We start from the raw sequence: 18,466 nt of genomic DNA, 5'->3' as shown, positions 1-18,466 counted from the left end.
CTATTAATAGTCCCAGGAGGACTTCAGCTCATTGATTGCAAGCTTCAGTGCGTTAGCAAACACTAGGGGGGAAAAGCTGAAAAAGCTTCCATGCTGATTTTTAAACTAACATCGTTAGAGTCTAATTTTCACCTTTATCAGTTCACATGGTGAGACTCCAACCCTGTACTTTTTAAGTTAGGAGATAATTTATGGAAAATTATCTAATTAAATTCAATTTAATCCAAGTTGCGTATTTTAGGGTCTGTTGTACAAATTGATCTATTCATTTTTAAATTAGGACTTCCTGCCCTAGTCTCTTTTCTATCTTCCATCTCTTTCATTTCTTTTTTGCTGCTTCAACAAAACACCGCACATTGTCTCATCAATTAAGGTACTGTTTTGCATCCTAGGACACTTTACTGTGTTTTGATTCTTTGAGGAAGAGTGCAGAAATTACTTGAGGTCATTGAGTAGTAATGATAATAATAATAATAATAATAATAATAATGCATTTGCAAGACACAGGACTGATTTTGATTCATTTTGCTGAGCTTGCCACTCTAAATTAAATGGTTGCATAGGATGAGAACCTATGGAATCTAGTCAGTCACCGATTTTGTATATTGCTTAATAAATCCAAGAGCAGCCCCCATATATAACAGCAAACTATTTTACTTTTGTTCCAGCATTTTTCTTCTTTTCTTTCAGAGTCACAATTTCTTAAAGTATGGTAGGGCCTGGCTCTGGTGCTACTGGTAGGTTGTGAAATGGAAATAGGACAGAGTAAGTAGTCATTTCAGAATTAATATATAAACCAGATGGTAAGCAGGATCATTTAAATGCATCTCTTCCAAAAATAATCCCTTAATGTTCATGCTAAATGTGTTCTCACAAATATAGGGCCCTTGGCTACATTAATATGAATTTCTTAGAAGTGAAATATTTGGGGCATTTTACAATTTTATTTCTGATAAAATTGCCTTTTATTTGTTATCTTTAAATGTCTTTCAGGTTTGTATTAATAATTTGCATTATTATTATAATATGCATATATAATATGCACTATTTATAGTAACCATTCATCCATGTATGTTTTTTAAAAATATATTTTGAGTGTCTCATATGCCCAGACTGGCAATATACTGGGGTTACATTGATTAACAAGACATAGTCCTTTGCCTCAGGAGTTTAATTTTCTCCAATATGATTTATTTTTTACTTTCCTTTGAAACTTTAAAGAAATTATACAGCACTTTTGAGTATCTTCAGTTTTTATCTCTTATACCTAGATAGACTCAGAAAGAAGTCTTTACTTAGTTTTAAAGGGAGCAAAAGATAGAATACATTGTTTCTACATTAAAACATTTATTTTAATTCCTTCGTAATGTTTTCAACACAAATTAGTGTGCTAAGTGGATAATTATGTGCCTGGGACACTTTTCTAGTTGAAAAGAAATAGAGATTTTTCCAAACAATATGTGTTTGAACAACTTGTATTCTTATTTCAGATGATGGCATACAACTATATATAATATCTATTATATCTAATACTAATATAATAGAATGTTACATATAGTTAGCAAAAGTGTTTGACCACTTACCCATTGAAGATTTGAGATTTGAGATTTTATTTTCCAAGCATTGTTTAATCTTACCTATTACCCATAGTCCAACCACTGGTATTTCTGTCCCCTTGGAAGAAAACTATTGAGGTGTCATGTCATTTTGTACCTGAAAGGAATCTGCCACATTATTCAGCCCCCTAATGTATCAGGTTGGGAAACGGAAGCCAGAGGGATGACATGGTGTGAATAATGCTGCTGTTTGTAATATAGGGGAAGAGTTACTAGGACTTGAAAGAGGTAGAGCTGACTTTAAGACTCAGCTCTTAAATATGGAAAGCTTCCATTCTTTGGGCTTGCAACAAATCACTTCTCTCTGTTGCTTTTGTTACCTGTTAAAGTAACAACAAAACAATTATTATAAAAAACAGAATGAAAGTATAATATTTGCTTCCTATTTTGTCAACTTATTTATATGATGGACTTGCAAAATGGGTGTTTATAAACTATACTGCATCCCACACAAATTTAGGTTACTGTGGTTGTTTAGCAACAGAAGTGGGACTATATAGTTTACATATCATTCAGCTACATTCTGGGCAAACATTATTGCTATGACATATTATAGGATCATGAAACAGCACTTTTATTAATGATATTTTGTTAAAAAAATCTTTTTGTAAGTATTTTGGCTTGTAGCTGAAAAGGGTTTGTCACTATCAGTCATGCTATTGGTTCCTGTCTGTCTTATGGGGACAAGAGAAAAAGGGCATGTCTGTAGTGTTCCCCTGAGTTTGTGTGAGATGGCACAGCCTGCAACTATATCACTGTTTGATCAAATATTTTAATTTTTACTTCAACAACTATTTTCCTTTTGCATCTTATGTTGTCATGTATAATATTATGATATGAGAAGAAAAACACATTACCATTATTCATAGTTTCATTTCTCCTTAAGCATTATTATATATGATGATGGATTATCACATACATTTATTGGGGCCAGGGGTGACTTCTTCATGAATGGGGAAAGCTGGATAAGGGTGAGACTGTCAAAGGCAGTCAAAGACACCAAGGTGTGTAGCCTCTTGCTCTAGTCATTGTATACTGGAAATGACATCCTAGAGGAGGTTCCGAGGTCGGAAATAGAAAAGTGAGCCCGAGACAGTGAAATGGGATACTTCCCTGATCCCCTGCATAGGACTTGCAACAGGCATGTGGCTCCTCTTGTTTAGCTGTCATGCACACTCAAACCCCTTACAGGAGCGGGAGCACGCAGATGAGACCCCTGGGGTCCACTCCCATAGCAACGTCCAGGAGTGGGTATCTGCAACTCCCAAAGCCCAAATGGGCACGTGATACAGTGTGCACTTTTAGCCTTGCTGTCCACAGACAGCTTAAGTATTAACCAGCTCCATGCCCTCTTGGTACCCAGGTCCTTGTCTGGCATCCAGGAAGAATCGGGTTCCATATGGACTTGAAGGATGAATGTGGGGGTTTTATTGAATGGTGGAGGCGGCTCTCACCAGGATGGATAGGGAGCTGGAAGGGGGATGGAGTGGGAATATGCTCTTCCCTGGGGTTTGGCTGTCCAGCAGCAGGTCTCCTCTCTAGCCGTCCCCAGCTGAACTCCTCTTGATATTCAGATGCTCCTTCTCTTCTCTCTGCCACTCTGTTCGGCCATTCTTCTGCACTTCTGTTCATCTCCTCCTCATCTACTTCTGGAGCCTGGGGTCTGGAGTTATTATGGGTACAGGATAGGGTGGCGTGGCAGACCCAAAGGCAACTTTTGGGAACAAAAACAGGAATGCCTGTTCCCATTTAGGGCTGTGGATTTCCAGGCTTGAGGGTGGGGCCTTTGCCGGGGAACTACTCTCTTCTACCCAGTATTTCTCTGACTCCTGTCCATATCAACAGGTTGTCAGTCAAGGACACAAAATGAAAAACCAGACTTGAGTTACAGAGTCAAAGCAAAGAGGTGGCAGGAAAGTCAGGAATAAGAAGCAAAATAGAAATCATGATATGGTCAGTGGTTCTCAAACCTTAGGGTGCATCAGAATCACCTTGGAGGCTTATTAATATGTATAGTGCTTGGCTCCGTGCCCAGCATTTCTGCTTTTGTAGGTCTGGAGTAGGACCTGAGAATTTGCATTCCTAACAGACTCCTAGGTGATGTTAATAATGATGCTCTGGGGACCACATGTAGCAAACCATTGTTCTAGATGGATTTCAGGGATAAGTAATAGTGCCTACAGTGACTTTCATGAGCTCCTGGGGTACTTGGTTGGGTGAGCTGAGTTTGGTGAACAATTGGGAATAAAATAGACAATTATATAACATTTTGGCTTTTTAAAAATTTTAATTGCCTTTTTTAAAGTCAAATGCATAGCTCAGAGTTTATGAGGATGTGAACATCTGTCTGTGTTAAAATGCAAAATAAAACTATGTCGTTGTTATACAAACATACATAAAAATTATTTCCTCTCTGTGAAAAGTGATTGTTTTCCTATTTTTGTAGTTTAACAGCTAGTACAGTGCTCTGGTTAAGCATGTGTGCTCTGAAAGTAGTAGACTGCCTAAGGTCATATCTTGATTCCACCACAAGCTTTGTGCCTTGAGGTCACAAGTTTCTTAAATTTTCAGAACTTCCTTTGTAAAGTGGGGATAATACCAATGGCATAGGGTTGTTGTGAGGATTAAATGAAGTAATGGCTTTAAACCACTTATTGGAGTACCTGGCAATAGTAATTGCTCCAGAAATGTTAGCTGTTATTGGAACACCAAAGTAAATACCTTTGTTTAGGAATGTGACTTTGTGTATAATACTTTGGTACTTATCTCGGGTTTAACCTGAGAGGTTGTTCTTTGTATCTATAATTCACTACAACTCTTCTGCTAAGAATAGCCCTGAGTTGGCATTAAGTTAAATTATATGTAAACAGTGTGACTTAGAAGTGGATTACACGTAGCAAAGAATCTAAAATTGCCTCAAGCAGATTTCAGACTAAGAAGGAAGAACACTTTCTATAGTACAGCGGTTAGAAGCATCTACTCTGGAACCAGATAGCCTGGTTTGTATTCTAACTCTACCTTTCACTAGCTCTGTGACCTTGAGCAAGATACTAGACCTCTCTCTTCCCCAGAATTTTCATCTGTCAAATGGTGGTAATGACTTGGGCACAGTGGCTCACGCCTGTAATCCCAGCACTTTGGGAGGCCAAGGTGGGCAGATCACTTGAGGTCAGGCGTTCAAGACCAGCCTGGCCAACATGGTGAAGCCCTGTCTCTATTAAAAATACAAAAATTAGCTGGGCATGGTGGTGCGTGCCTATAATCCCAGCTACTCGGGAGGCTGGGGCAGGAGACTTGCTTGAACCCGGGAGGCGGAGGTTGCAGTGTGCCAAGATCACACCACTGCACTCCAGCCTGGGTGACATAATGAGACACTGTCTCAAAAAAAAAAAAAAAAAAAAAAAAAAAGGTGGTAATAATACCTATCTCAAAGTCGTTATAAATATATATGGACATGCATACACACACAAGAGATCATCTGTATAAAGTGATTAGACCCTACAAATGAAGTATGCAAATTGCTTAGAACAATGCCAGGCACAAAATAAGCATAATTAGCAGTGTTTGCTGTTGTTCATATTTTGTTTGTTCAGGTGTATTTTTTGGCAGAATTTTTTAAGGAAAAATAAATCTGAAATATTGTTATTTTTCCCCTATAGTTCAAAATACTGCAGCATAGGTCTCTGACAAATTTGTGAAATTGAAAACGAATATAGTCATCCCTCAGTATTAATGAGGGATTGATTCCAGAACCCCTTCCCGCTCCACATACCACAAGGATACCAAAACCCATTATATAAAATGATGTACTGTTTGCATATAATCTATGGACATCCTCTTCTATATTTTGAAATCACCTCTAGAAACAGTATAAATGCTATGTAAACAGTTGTTATACTGTATTGTTTAGGGAATAATGCCAAGAAAAAAAGTCTGTATGTGTTCAGCACAGACACAAGCATCCTGTTTTTAATAAATATTTTCAATTTGATGTTTATGAATCCATGAATGTGGAACCCATGCATATGGAGGGCTGACTGTACTGTCTTAATCAAACTACATAAGAAGGAAAGCCCCTCTCCCCACCCCTTCTACAGGTTCATAAAAATGTAATTGGCATTCATTTATAACCAGAGTTAATACCTTTCAGACAGTGTAGACTTTAATGATGTTTTAGAAAAAAGAGTCCCCTTTTATACTTAGAAAAGTTCTAAAAGTGTACTTTGAAAGGATATCATTGACTTTGTTATTACCAAGTTCTGTGGTCTTTTCTCCGTCTATTGTCCCCTGGTCTCGTTTTGCATGTGACTTTATTGACCACTCTGTCCTTGAAATTGTCCCTTTTCTGGGCAGCCTGACTTACACACACCTTCCTTCCCAGCCATTGCTCCAGGTGGGCACTCTTTCTGTCATCTGCCACTCCCAGGGCATGTCTGCCAGCACCAAGCTTCACCTTCCCTTCTCAGGACACTTCTTGAGAGGGATCACTGATTCCCAAGGCCTCCTCTCCCCTCTCTAAGCTGAGGCCTTGTGTCTAATCTGTTCTCTCAGCTAGCTCTGTAACCCCAAAGCCTGCTAAGTTTCCACTTGAATTACTCATCACCACTTCAAAACCAAACTTACATTCCTCTAAAAATGTTTCCCCTGGCAGCATCCTTGAGTATCAATAATACCACACTGAGCCCAGGCTCTAGGCTTAGCATGCTGCTGCTACCTCTGACCAATATTTTTACATTCCTTTCTATTTTTCCCCCAAAGTGGCATCACTGCCACCTGCCCTTCCAGAATAGGACCTTGTTACCCTCACCTCTAGTTCCTAGGAGACCTTGATGCTCCAGGCATTTTCCCTCCAGTTTGTCTATTGTATCACCAACAGGCTAATCTTCCTTTTAACAAACTATTCACCCACACCAGGGCTGTTCTGTTTGTACCCATATCAAGTGGAGATATTTCTGCCTGGCTTTCAAATATTTCCATAGTTCCTTTAAAGCTTCTAGCCTCTTATGTCTCACTTGGGCTCTGTTCTGGGCAGGCCTCTTGCAAGGATCATATGAACACATTCTCCACATTAGCCCTTGCCGCTCACCTGGCCTTTGAGCAACCACAGCATTTACACTCAGCACTTAATATTCCCTTTTGCCTGTTTACATTTGTGCAGTATGCATCAACTTTTTTTTCCAAGTGTACGAAGACAAGAACCATTCTTTAAACATTTTTAAATTCTATCCACATCTAACATAGCATCTGAAACTGTAAAGAAAGAATATATAATACCCATGAAAGAGACCAAAGAGAAAACGTGATGCTGAATTCACTTATACAAATGAGGAATCTGAATACCTGAGATAGATATTTTAAAATTTAATAGTAATATATTTAGACTCATGGTTACCTTCTATTCATGGCAAATGATGGCTGCTTGCCATTTACATTATTGGCATAAAGTTTTATTTTAGAATAAATTTGCTTTTGATTAAAATATTAATTTAGAGAGAAACTAATAAATAATTAATAGCGCTAGAGGTACAAAAATGTGGCAAAAATTGTAAGGGTAATACTCAAGTGATAGAAGTCTTGAAAATACTATAATACAATATGGTTAATCTATGCTTAATACATAATTGTTGACTGACTTATAGCTCGAATCAGTCAACCTAGAAAACAGTGTTCAGACCTGTGTTAGTCATTTTTCACACTGTTATAAAGAACTACCTGAGACTGGGTAATTTGTTAAGAACAGAGGTTTAATTGGCTCACAGTTCCATATGGCATAGGAGCCCTTGGGAAACTTACAATCATAGCAGAAGGTGAAGGGGAAGCAAGGCACCTTTTACATGGCAGCAGGAGGCAGGGGTTGCAGGGGACCGCCACACTTTTAAGCCATCAGATTTCATGAGAACTCACTCATTATCACGAGAACAGCATGGGGGAACCACCCCGTGATCCAGTCATCTCCCACCAAGTCCCTCCCCTGACATGTGAGGATTACAATTAGAGATGAGATTTGGGTGGGAACACAGAGCCAAACCATATCAAGACCCATTGCCTAAAACCCCCTTATGACAAAATGAGCAGACACCAGTTTTCGCAGCTGATCTTTAAGCATAAGATCAAGGGAAGGGAAAAGACTCAACGAGCAGAAATGATTTTCGTCTCCTAGGAAGTTGTCTGCTTGCTGTCCTTGTTGGAAGTGCTGCCATGACTGCAGGCCACTGGAGTCATCTGGAGGCAGGGAGTGGGGACATCCCTCAACTACCCGTTGCTTTTCCTACGACTCTGTCTCCCACACAAAGTCTAGCTGAACAAGCTGCAACACATTAACATTAAATGAGTCCAAAAAAAGTTTAAATTCCCATATGCAAAATCACTTGCAAAAGAGACTTTTGTACTTCACATGCCAATTCTTATCCTCTTTGTCTTATTTTTGGAAGCTCTAACAGCCACCCTCAGAAACCCTACCTTACAGTGGTTTCCACCAGCAAGCATAGCTTCCCTGACCAGGCTTACTGAATTATAGTCCTCAAAGTAAACTCTCTGCAGGATAACATAAATAGACTGTGGCTGGAGGTCTGTTTATGGTGGGGCCTAAAAAGCCAAAATCCAAACTGCAATGAACTCTGAATATTGAGAGAGATGAAAAGGGGATCCACTGTATGATGCAATTCTGATGAAAACTACCGAGAGTTAGGCCAAATTTCACAGGTTAAAATTACAAGCACCACAATATGGTACTCACTTCAGACATCAGCTGCAAGTTTGGGGGACCCCAGCTCACTTGCACTTCTGACCAATTGGTTATAAATTTGGGAGTCCCTATAAACCCCCAGGTTTGATATTTGCTAGAACAACTCACAGAACTCAGAAAAGCACTGTATTTAAAATTAAAGTCCTCCTATAAAGGATATAAATTAGGACCAGCTAAATAAAGAAGCACATAGGGTAAGGTCTGAGAGGGTCTCGAGCATGAAGCTTCTGTGTCCTCGGGACACATCAGCCTGCTGGTACATCAATGTGTATCCCCACCTGGGAAACTCACCCAAGTCTTGGTGTCTAGAGTTTTCACTGGAGTTTCATTATGCAGTCATGATTGATGGAATCATTATCAACATGAGTGGACTCAATCTTCAATCCGTCTTTCATCCCCAGAGGTTGGGAGAGAGATCAGGTTGAATGTCATAATGGCTCCAAACCCTAACCCTTAATCACATGGTTGGTCTATCTGGCATGGCCAACCCCCATCCTAAAGTTATCTGTGGGCCCACAGTGAGTCACTTCATTAGCATAAAATCAGACGTGGTCCTGGGGGCCATATCATGAATAACAAAAATATTTCTATGATGTGAGAAATTCCAAGGGTTTGGAAACTCTCTTCCAAGAACCCAGTACAAAAACCAGATAAATTCTTTTTATCTGGCTAACAGCATAGAGAAAATACAGTAAGAATTGGACCTATTTTAACTCATAGAAAACGCGAGACACAAAATTATGATTTTTCGTGGCGGAAGGATGGATGAAATTATTTGCTGATTCTAATCCACACTAAATGAACTGGAGTTCTGAGATTGTTGTTAGTCTTTGCTTGTCAAGAATGATATTAAGAGAGCGCCCAAAGTACAAAGTTAGACAGACATCAAGGGTGGATTTGTGAAGAATTTAGGGAGGTGGGGGATACTAGAAGAAAGATGTGTTGTTTGTTTAACCAGAAGGTTACCCATCGGAAAATATCAATTGAATACAAAATAAAGGGTCATTAAACATCACTAGAGTCTTTTGTTTTTCACTCATTCATTCACTCAGCAGTCTTTATTGAGTATCTCAGATGCTAGTCACTGGACATAGATTGCTACGCCGTCAGTGTGAGAAAAAAAGTTTGTTTATTTGCATTTAGACTTAATGTTCTGAAGCAAAATAAAGAAGTGTTTTGAAGTATGATGTGTTGTAAACTGTTCTCTTTTTTTTACTTTCCTGTAATTGGAGCAACATACTAATTTCTACAAGTTGTGACTACTAACAGAGAGCAATCACCTCACAGACTTGTACCGAAGAGATGAGACCATCCAGGTGAAAGGAAACGGCTACGTGCAGAGTCCTAGATTCCCGAACAGCTACCCCAGGAACCTGCTCCTGACATGGCGGCTTCACTCTCAGGAGAATACACGGATACAGCTAGTGTTTGACAATCAGTTTGGATTAGAGGAAGCAGAAAATGATATCTGTAGGTAAGTTGGGAAAAAAAATTTTAGGGTGCTATTTCAAGGTGAAAAAAGAAAAAGATGAATTTAAAGCATCGTATCAAACATTCCTTTTGAGCCTTTTAAATGGACCCAACATGTGTTGCTTCTTTTTCAAAAAGCCTGTATGTCAACCCTAACAGACAAGATAGCGTAGACTGCTGAGGCAGAGAGCCGAATAACCTGGCAGTACTCACAGAAACTCACTTGTGCAACTGTCAGGACTGTGTGACCTCCAAAGAAGGGTGAAATCCGGAGGTCCTCTCCTTTTCCAGGCACAGAGCAGCATTTATGCACAGGTATCCAGCATCCCAGGTTACGGGCAGCTGCATCATGTGTGGTCAAAGCCTGCCATGGGCTTAGGGAGCATAAACCCCTGCCCGGCTCCCGCTGACCCAGGCCTTCCTACCCATAATGAATTACGCCAGCACTGGGAGATGATGGTTGGGGAAGCTATCAGGGCCTGACCCCGAATTCATAGTGTTAAGGCCTCAGATACGGGTGGGAAGGAAGAGAAAGCTCACCCCAGATTCCCTGTGCTCCTCAGAAGGGTCTGTTTCTTGCAGTTTCTGGGTCACAAGTAGAAGATGAAAGCTGTGTCTGATAATCTTCTCTCTTCTTAGCATATTTATCAAAGAAAGCCTGGACTGTTGTTCTTTGAATGTCCGCTCACAGCATTTTACTCGCTTAATTAGCATGTATAAGACTTGAGGAAGATTTTTTTTTCTTTTTTGTACTTTACTGCACACACTTGTTCTGCATTGCCAATGAACTACTGAACTGCTAAATCCTTTCAGCAGGTTTATTTTCCTTTGAGTAATAAAAAGAGGGGCCTCAAATTTGGTTGTCCTCTGTTGCATGTTTATTATGCTGACAGCTTTTATTATGTTGCTATTTTGCTGAGAATAACAGCACTGACTATTACTTTCTAGGACCATAGAGGGTAATGTATGCCAGAAAGCAGAGATGAATACATTAAGGAAGAGCCAGTTAATATTTACAAAGAGAATAAACTAATGCTGATCTTGCGTCTTTTCCATCTCAAAAAAAAAAGAACTAATATTCTGTGCCTAAAAAATCATGGGAAAAAGACGCTATTAAAAGATTATTAAAGGTGATGATGTGGAGGGTACCATGATCTGTTTCTGCCCATAGAACACTTCCAATACCAAATCTGTGAGGTGAGGGTTTTTTCCCACAGCAGTTAATCCTCCAACACCAGCTTGTTTTGTCCTATTCAATTCAATTCAGACACTACCTGGAATCAGTGTCAGATCCCACAAGTTAAGGCTCAGTCCCACGAGACTGCCTCCATGTTCTATGTCAGTTGCAGCTTCCAAGCCTCTCCTACTTCTGATCAACCAGCTGTAAATAGGGGTTCCATAACCCTCTTCTTGGGTTGAATAATTTGCCAGAACAGCTCACAAAACTCAAGGAAACAGTCTCCTTGCTATTACCAGTTTATTATAGAGGATGCAACTCAGGAACAGCCAAGTGAAAGAGATACATAGGCAAGATGTATGGAAAGAGTGCTTTCTCTGGGTTTGCAACCTTCCAAACACCTGGATGTATTCACCAGCCTGGAAGAGTATTGATGGAAGTCTCATTGTGAAGGCACGATTAATTAAATCATTGGTGATTGAACTCCATCTCCAGGCCCTCTCCCTCCCCAGAGGTCTAGGGGTGGTGCCAAAATTTACAACTCTCTAATCATGTCTTGTTCTTTCTGGTGATGAGCCTCCATTCTGAAGCTATCTAGGGGCCTCCCAACAGGTACTTCCAAAAGGCAATGAATTTATTCATTAGGATAAATTCTGGTATGGTTGGAAGGGGGCTTATTATGGATAAAAAAAGATGCTCCTCTAACCCCAGCACTCAGAAATTCCAAGAGTTTTAGGAGCCTGTGCCAGGAACAAAGACCAAATATATATATTTCTTATTATTACAATATCACAGAAGGGAAGCCAGGTCTCCACTACTGAGCTGGAGTTTTGATCCTAGCAGTGAGTCCTTTTGACATCCTGGCCTTGAAATTAAGGGAGGAAGAGTGAGGATGGTTTCCTTTCTGAACCATTAATCAAATCTAGTTGCTCCTCAAAATTTATGGAAGGAAGTAGAAGGATAGCAGGTAGAAAAGAGGAGAGAAAGACGGGAAAGAGACAGACCAGAGACTTGTCTCAGAACCCTCCCTAAGAGATAAAACAGCCCTCTCTTGACTTCAGGTTCAGAGTTAAAGATACAATGATGTGTTCTTTAAACAAAAGTGACCTATGGTGTTATTAAAAGTTTCAATTATAGTCATGCTTTGTGCAGTAAATATGATTTACATGTATTGTATACAAAATGAAATGGAATTGATTTCCTACCATCTGTTCCAAAGCCTCCTTGATGTTTACATTGTAATATTTTGTTGCTTGCATAATGATACTTTGTTAGTGCTTTTTACCTTCCAAGCACCATATAAACATTAAGTAATTAATTTACACAGCACCCAAGAGATATGGAGCTGGTAAAATTATATAAGCCTTCTTATTTTATCCATAAGGAAACTGAGGCAACGGACATAAGGGCCTTGTAAATCACTGTTAGAGAAATTTAGTCACAATATCATTATTTTTTACTTTCTTTTTACATTACCTTGCCCAATCCAGTAGCGCTCTGAGGTGCAGGAAGGCCATATTGGTTTCTCTATGTATTCAGAAATAATGTTTCTTATGATGATTCCTTCTGATGATTGTAACAGAAAACTATAATATGGATGTGAGATTTCTGCCACTGTTCACCCTGAATGCCCATCATTTGCCTGTGACCTCAGCATCTGAAGTCACTGTGAAAAAGTAGATTGTAGGAGCGAGATACTGATGACCAAAACTGAAAGAAATAGTTCAGCTTATCAAGTAGAATGTTCCAACATCTTAGGGGGCTGAAAATAGAATAAGTGCTCCCTAGAAGATGTAAACTATGTTACTGAGGATCTCCTACTATGTGATAGAATGATGGAACACTCTGGAGGTGCTTTGAAGACCAAATGCCCACAAGGATAACTAAAGCAGCTTTTGCTGTCTTCTTCGATCCCAGGATTCTAGTTTCTCCGAGCAATGCCAGAGGTGAACTTATGGTCTTAAGCTCATTCACACCCTGGTTTAACCAGCTCAGATTTTTCCAATATTGGTTAGCACACATCTCTCCTTAAAGTTACATGCTTTCCTTCATGATAAGTTTCATGTTTTATGACGTGATCATTCCAAAAGATCGTTTCCAAAAAGAGAATATAGCAAGTCCTGTGTATTCATTTATTTTCTGTAATGGCATTACTGATTTTGTAAGCTATATAGATATAGATCATTTACTTTCTCAAGAAAGCACCGAATGCGGTAAATTAATTCAGAGTGGGTATTTGTTTTAAAAATTTTATATAGTTAATATTTGGGCCTATAACTAGAGTTACATCTCCTAAAATATGCCAACAATTACAGATATTAGTTTTTCCAAGAAAACTTTCTAAAACCAGATGCTCAGAAAATGACCCATTTTGATTATTGAAGATTTAGGAACAGTCATGACTAAATGTATGAAAGATTTTCTCAGAATAGATTACTGAAGCTTGAATTTGCAAACCTAATCCAAAAACCAGTTTTCCTTTTAACATTTCTGTACATTATAATTTTCATTTCAGATTGTGGTCATGACAAATCACATATGCTAGTTTTAATTTCTCAGTGAAAGTATGAATTTCAAAATCTACTTTAATCAAAACATGTTCATTATGTGCAATTGATTCTAGGTATGATTTTGTGGAAGTTGAAGATATATCTGAAACCAGTACCATTATTAGAGGACGATGGTGTGGACACAAGGAAGTTCCTCCAAGGATAAAATCAAGAACGAACCAAATTAAAATCACATTCAAGTCCGATGACTACTTTGTGGCTAAACCTGGATTCAAGATTTATTATTCTTTGCTGGTGAGTACTTAACCACTTTATGATTAAAAGCAGACACTGGTTTCATGAAGTGTAGAGATCAATTTTCTATGATCAAATTCAGTGAGGGTGAGTGAACTTTATTAGTTCCTTATAACATGGTTTGTTCCTACCTTATGGTCAAAATGTTAAAATCCTTCTTAGTAAGAAATACCATTTTGGATCTATTAAGTCAACCTTTGTGCCATGCATTTTGAAAGAGAGCATAGTAAATAGAAAAAGGGAAATCTTTAAGGTAAAGCCAATACTAAATTGCCTTTTGATTCAACTGATGCAAGGTAAACATACAGCCAAATAGAAGGTATGTGAGAGTTAAACAGGTTTTCAGAATTAAAGCTAAAGAAAATAATTTCCTCTTTTGGTTTGAAAATTTGTGTATAAGTTCTATCACAGAAGAAAGTCCTGATGATTATAATTTCAGTTATGACCCAGATTTAGGAAGGGTCTGTGTTATAATCATAGAGCCTCAGGGCTCTATGAAATCAAAAGGTCCAATAGAGGACCCAAGAGTATGAATCCTGTTTGCTACACTCATGCTTATTTGTAGTCTTTTCTCTACTTAAACACCTCAGCAGCCATTCTCAACTGTAAATGGTTCTGACTGATAGAAAATGTTCAACCTTATAATGAGCCAAAATCTACATTGTAGTTAATTTTAGTCGTTGGGTCACACACAGTCATGGGTCACACACAATCTTTACTCATTCATACATTAATAAAACAATAGTAAGTTCCTGTTCTTTGTCAGGCACTCTGGTAGATGTAGTAGATACAAAGGTAAGCAGGACAGACAGGGTCCTTGAACCGTCTGGAGCTTAAAGTCGGGTAGAGATGCCAAAAACTAAAAAGCAGCAACAGGCCAGGTGTGGTGGCTCATGCCTGTAATCCCTACACTTTAGGAAGCTGAGGTGGGAGGATCTCTTGAAGCCAGGAACTCGAGACCAGCCTGGGCAACAAAGCAAGACCCTATCTCTACAAAAAAAATTTAAAAATTTGCTTGGTTTAGTGGTGTGTGCTTACAGTCCCAGCTACTGGGAAGGCTGAGACAGGAGAATTGTTGAGCCCAGGAGTTTGAAGCTACAGTGAACCATGACTACACCACTGCAGTCTAGCCTGGGTAACAAAGCAAGACCCTATCTCAAAAAAAAAAAAAAATAGCAACAACTGAGAATGATGCATAACAAGACACAATAACTGAGTGCTGTACGTTAGGCCCACAGAGACATTTGGATAATTTTTTCTATACATTAACATAAATATCCCAGAATCCTTCAGTTGTTTGTAGCATATTGCCTTTTAGGATCAATTTTCACTTTCTTTCGGTTTGTCTCTGTCCCTTTTCCAAGTGTGAATGCCAAAATAGAACACAGTACTATAAATAGCATCAATTTATTTTTTTATTTTTTATCTTAAGAATTAAAGTTTTAGAAAAGAAAAAAAAACTTGCTTTTTAAAAAATCTAATTGGTTTTCTTTGCATTATGGTGAATTATTAAACACTAAGTGAATTCTACATCAGAACATTGTAAATGAAAAAATAACATGTGGTAACACTGGTTGCAGTTTAAATGTGAAAATAATCCATCAAGCATGATTTACATTATTGCAAACTCATGCAGTTCTGCTAAGTATTAAAATTGAAGTGTGAACCTTTGGTTTCTACATTTATTTGCCTTTTAATGTGTTCAGTGATGCATCTGTTCTCAATTATTCATGGATGCAGCAGGCTTGGCATGTGAGAATGGTGATGGATAGGCTTAGAGAAGAATTATTTTTTGCCTTAAAATACCAAGCACTATTAGTGCTAATGTTTTGTTATGAGTAAGTTGAATGTTCCATAAGTCAGTTAGAAACACCATAACTACAACATAATGTCTTTAAGGCAAAATAACCACTTTTGTAGAAAGCAGTAGGAATACAGGTGTAAGGGAGAATGGACACTTTTGTTTGATGTGTTTTGGGTTATGGTGCAGTCTCATAACTCATTTCTTGGTCAATTTTAAGTGGAATATTGGGCTGCCTCTATAGTTTGGATGTAAACTGTTTGGCATCACTGTCCTGGCTTATTTACCTCCACCAGTATATTCAATTTTGTGTTTTTTTCTTTTTTGAAATGATGATGTTACAACATTCTTGTGTATTTTTCTACTGGTCTGTTGGTCTGTGTCCATTGAGAATAGCTACAGACTCTTTTGCCTCCTAATAGGCTTCTGGCCTTAAATATGGCCCACTAAAGCCAAAGTATTTTGACAAACAAATTTTAAGAGATAGAATGAGCTTAACCTCCAGGTATGTAGAGATTCTAGATCATGTGGCTTTTTGACAAAACTCTTCTGTTTGATTCTTGGCTCAGCAGGGATAGATCACATATGGTTTGACCACTGTACTGGGAAGATCACTTTATTCATGTTTAAATTTTACTTGGAGAGGCTTTAAAGCAGGGTTTATAAACTTAAGAGACCAGGCTTGAAACTGGAAGTAGGCCAGGTGTAAATTAATAGGGAGACAGTGGGATTAAAAATGGCAATCCCTCTTCAAGTGTGTTTAAATAATAAATTTTAGAATGCTAAACACATTTAGGAGCTAGAGTCGGCTGTTTTGCAATCCCTACTTTAAGGAATACTAGGTGCAAGAAAAATATGAGCCTTAAGATTAGTTCGTGGCCGGGTGTGGTGGCTAAGGCCTATAATCCCAGCATTTTGGGAGGCCGAGGCAGGAGGACCCCTTGAGCCCAGAAGTTTAAGAAGTCCAGCCTGGGCAACATAGTGGGACCCTGTCTCTACAAAAAGTGAAAAAAAAACAAAAACAACAAAAAAAAAACAGGCATGATGGCACATGCCTGTAACCTCACCTACTCCAGAGGCTGAAGCTGGAGGACTGTGTGAGCCCAGAAGGTCAAGGCTGCAGTGAGCGTTGATGCCACCACTGCATTCCTGCCTGTGTCAGAGTGAGACCCTGTCTAAAAACAAACAAACAAACAAACAAAAAAAACAGCACACGAGGAGTCAAGGTGCTCTTGGAAAATGAAGAGTAGCTGTTAGGATAGGTCATAGGTCAAGTTCACCTCCCTTCTCATCTCTACCTCTCTACCTGCATACCTCCCATGGAACATCTCTGCTCTTCCTGCCTCAGTGACTCTCCAGGTGTACCTGGACATTTCCTAAAGCTACAAGTAGTAGGTATCCAGGACTGCAAGAGCCTATTACACTGGAATCACATCTACATGGTTCATGCTCATAATGTTTTTGGAAAAGTGCAATGTACATTTTTAGTCAGTTTTTTACTCTAGCAAACTGTGGAGACTAATGGATAACATCAAGATAACTTAGTTTTGGTTGGGAATGATGCTTATATCACAGTTTTGTTTGATGCGTGGAATTCAACCTTCTACCTTCTTTTAGCACCTATCACAGTGCCCACCCAGGGCATGGCAGCATAGCCATGTGGGACCAGTGCCTTACCATAAAGCATACCTTAGATTGAAGGCAGGATTCACTCATTAGGAATGGTGCAATATTAAGCAGCTTTCTTATCCTTTGCTTTTACATCTTTTAAATGGGAGTAATAATTGGAATTGGTATAAAATTTTAAAATGATAATTACTTAGCACAATGCCTAGGATGTATTAAGTGTTCAATAAATGATGACAATAATTCTACCTTTTACCATCACAAATTATGTATATATCTGTCTCCTCCAGATACACGCTTATCTGCTTGTTGAAGTTGGGATGTGTATCTCATTCCTATGCATAATTCTATACAGTGCCTTATACATGGCTAGACCGTGTGTTTGTTGAAGTGACCCTTTCTTGGGAAAATATGATTCATAAAATTTGCCTGATTTCATTTTATTGCTCTCCTGTTCAGCCTTCTTTTCTGATTCTACCCCATTAAAGATAACAGATACCTTCAGAAAGCATAATTAAGCAGAATGGATAATGTTGTCAAATATTTGGTAGCGAGATATGATTATCTAAATAAATTAGGATCTCCTGCCACAAATCTACTTTGCTGGAGAACAAATGAATGGTTGGATGGTTAGGAATCTTTCTGAGAAGACTACTGAGTAGATTATTGGAAAGGTATTCAATTACAAGGCTCCCCCCGGTAGATGGTGTACAGAGAACTGAACAAACAAGGGTATGAATTTCAGCTCTGCTGCATACTGACTAATGGCTCAGTTTCATCGTCTGCAAAATGGTGATAATACTGCGTGACATTAGGTTGTTTTGAGGATTAAATTAGATAACTTTTATAAACTACTTTGCCTGGAACTTATTAATTACTCAACTGTCTGCGGCTATTATTGTTATTATTATCACTGGCCATATTATTAATATATCAGGTAACAGACAATCCTGTATAAATAGCCCACTTGCATGTGTGTCTGTGTTAATGTGAGGTACATTTTTTAAAATTCAAAAATAAAAAGTCAAGTCATTTGAAAGCTTGGAAAGCTACTCAAAAACTTTCTTGTTTTATTAATAAAATCTACTTTATTTTATACATTGAAATTTGCTAATACCCATTATAACACTTTCTAAAATAAAAAACCTGTTTTGTCATATCAGTTGCTTAGCTGTGTATATCTCTGTAGTTAATTAAAGTGATGCCGTTATTTCCATTGGGAATAAA

At 38.5% G+C, this 18,466-nt stretch overlaps 1 protein-coding gene across 2 annotated transcripts in view; it reads left to right on the top strand.

Annotated features, from left to right (window-relative positions):
- The window catches only part of PDGFD (platelet derived growth factor D), a 257,644-nt gene that overhangs the window by 155,353 nt on the left and 83,825 nt on the right, over positions 1-18,466 (top strand). Inside the window, exons 2-3 of one of the 2 annotated variants that reach the window (XM_003828368.5) lie at positions 9,649-9,835; positions 13,632-13,812. In XM_003828368.5, coding sequence (XP_003828416.1) covers positions 9,649-9,835; positions 13,632-13,812 — 368 coding nt within the window. Of the gene's footprint in view, positions 1-9,630; positions 9,836-13,631; positions 13,813-18,466 lie in introns of both variants that reach the window. The other variant, XM_003828367.5, reaches the window with a different exon arrangement.

The sequence above is a fragment of the Pan paniscus genome, chromosome 9 (genome assembly GCF_029289425.2).
Source record: "Pan paniscus chromosome 9, NHGRI_mPanPan1-v2.0_pri, whole genome shotgun sequence".
Lineage (NCBI taxonomy): Eukaryota > Metazoa > Chordata > Mammalia > Primates > Hominidae > Pan > Pan paniscus.
The sequence above is the reverse complement of the archived record's forward strand: the minus strand, read 5'-3'. Positions and strand labels throughout refer to the sequence as shown.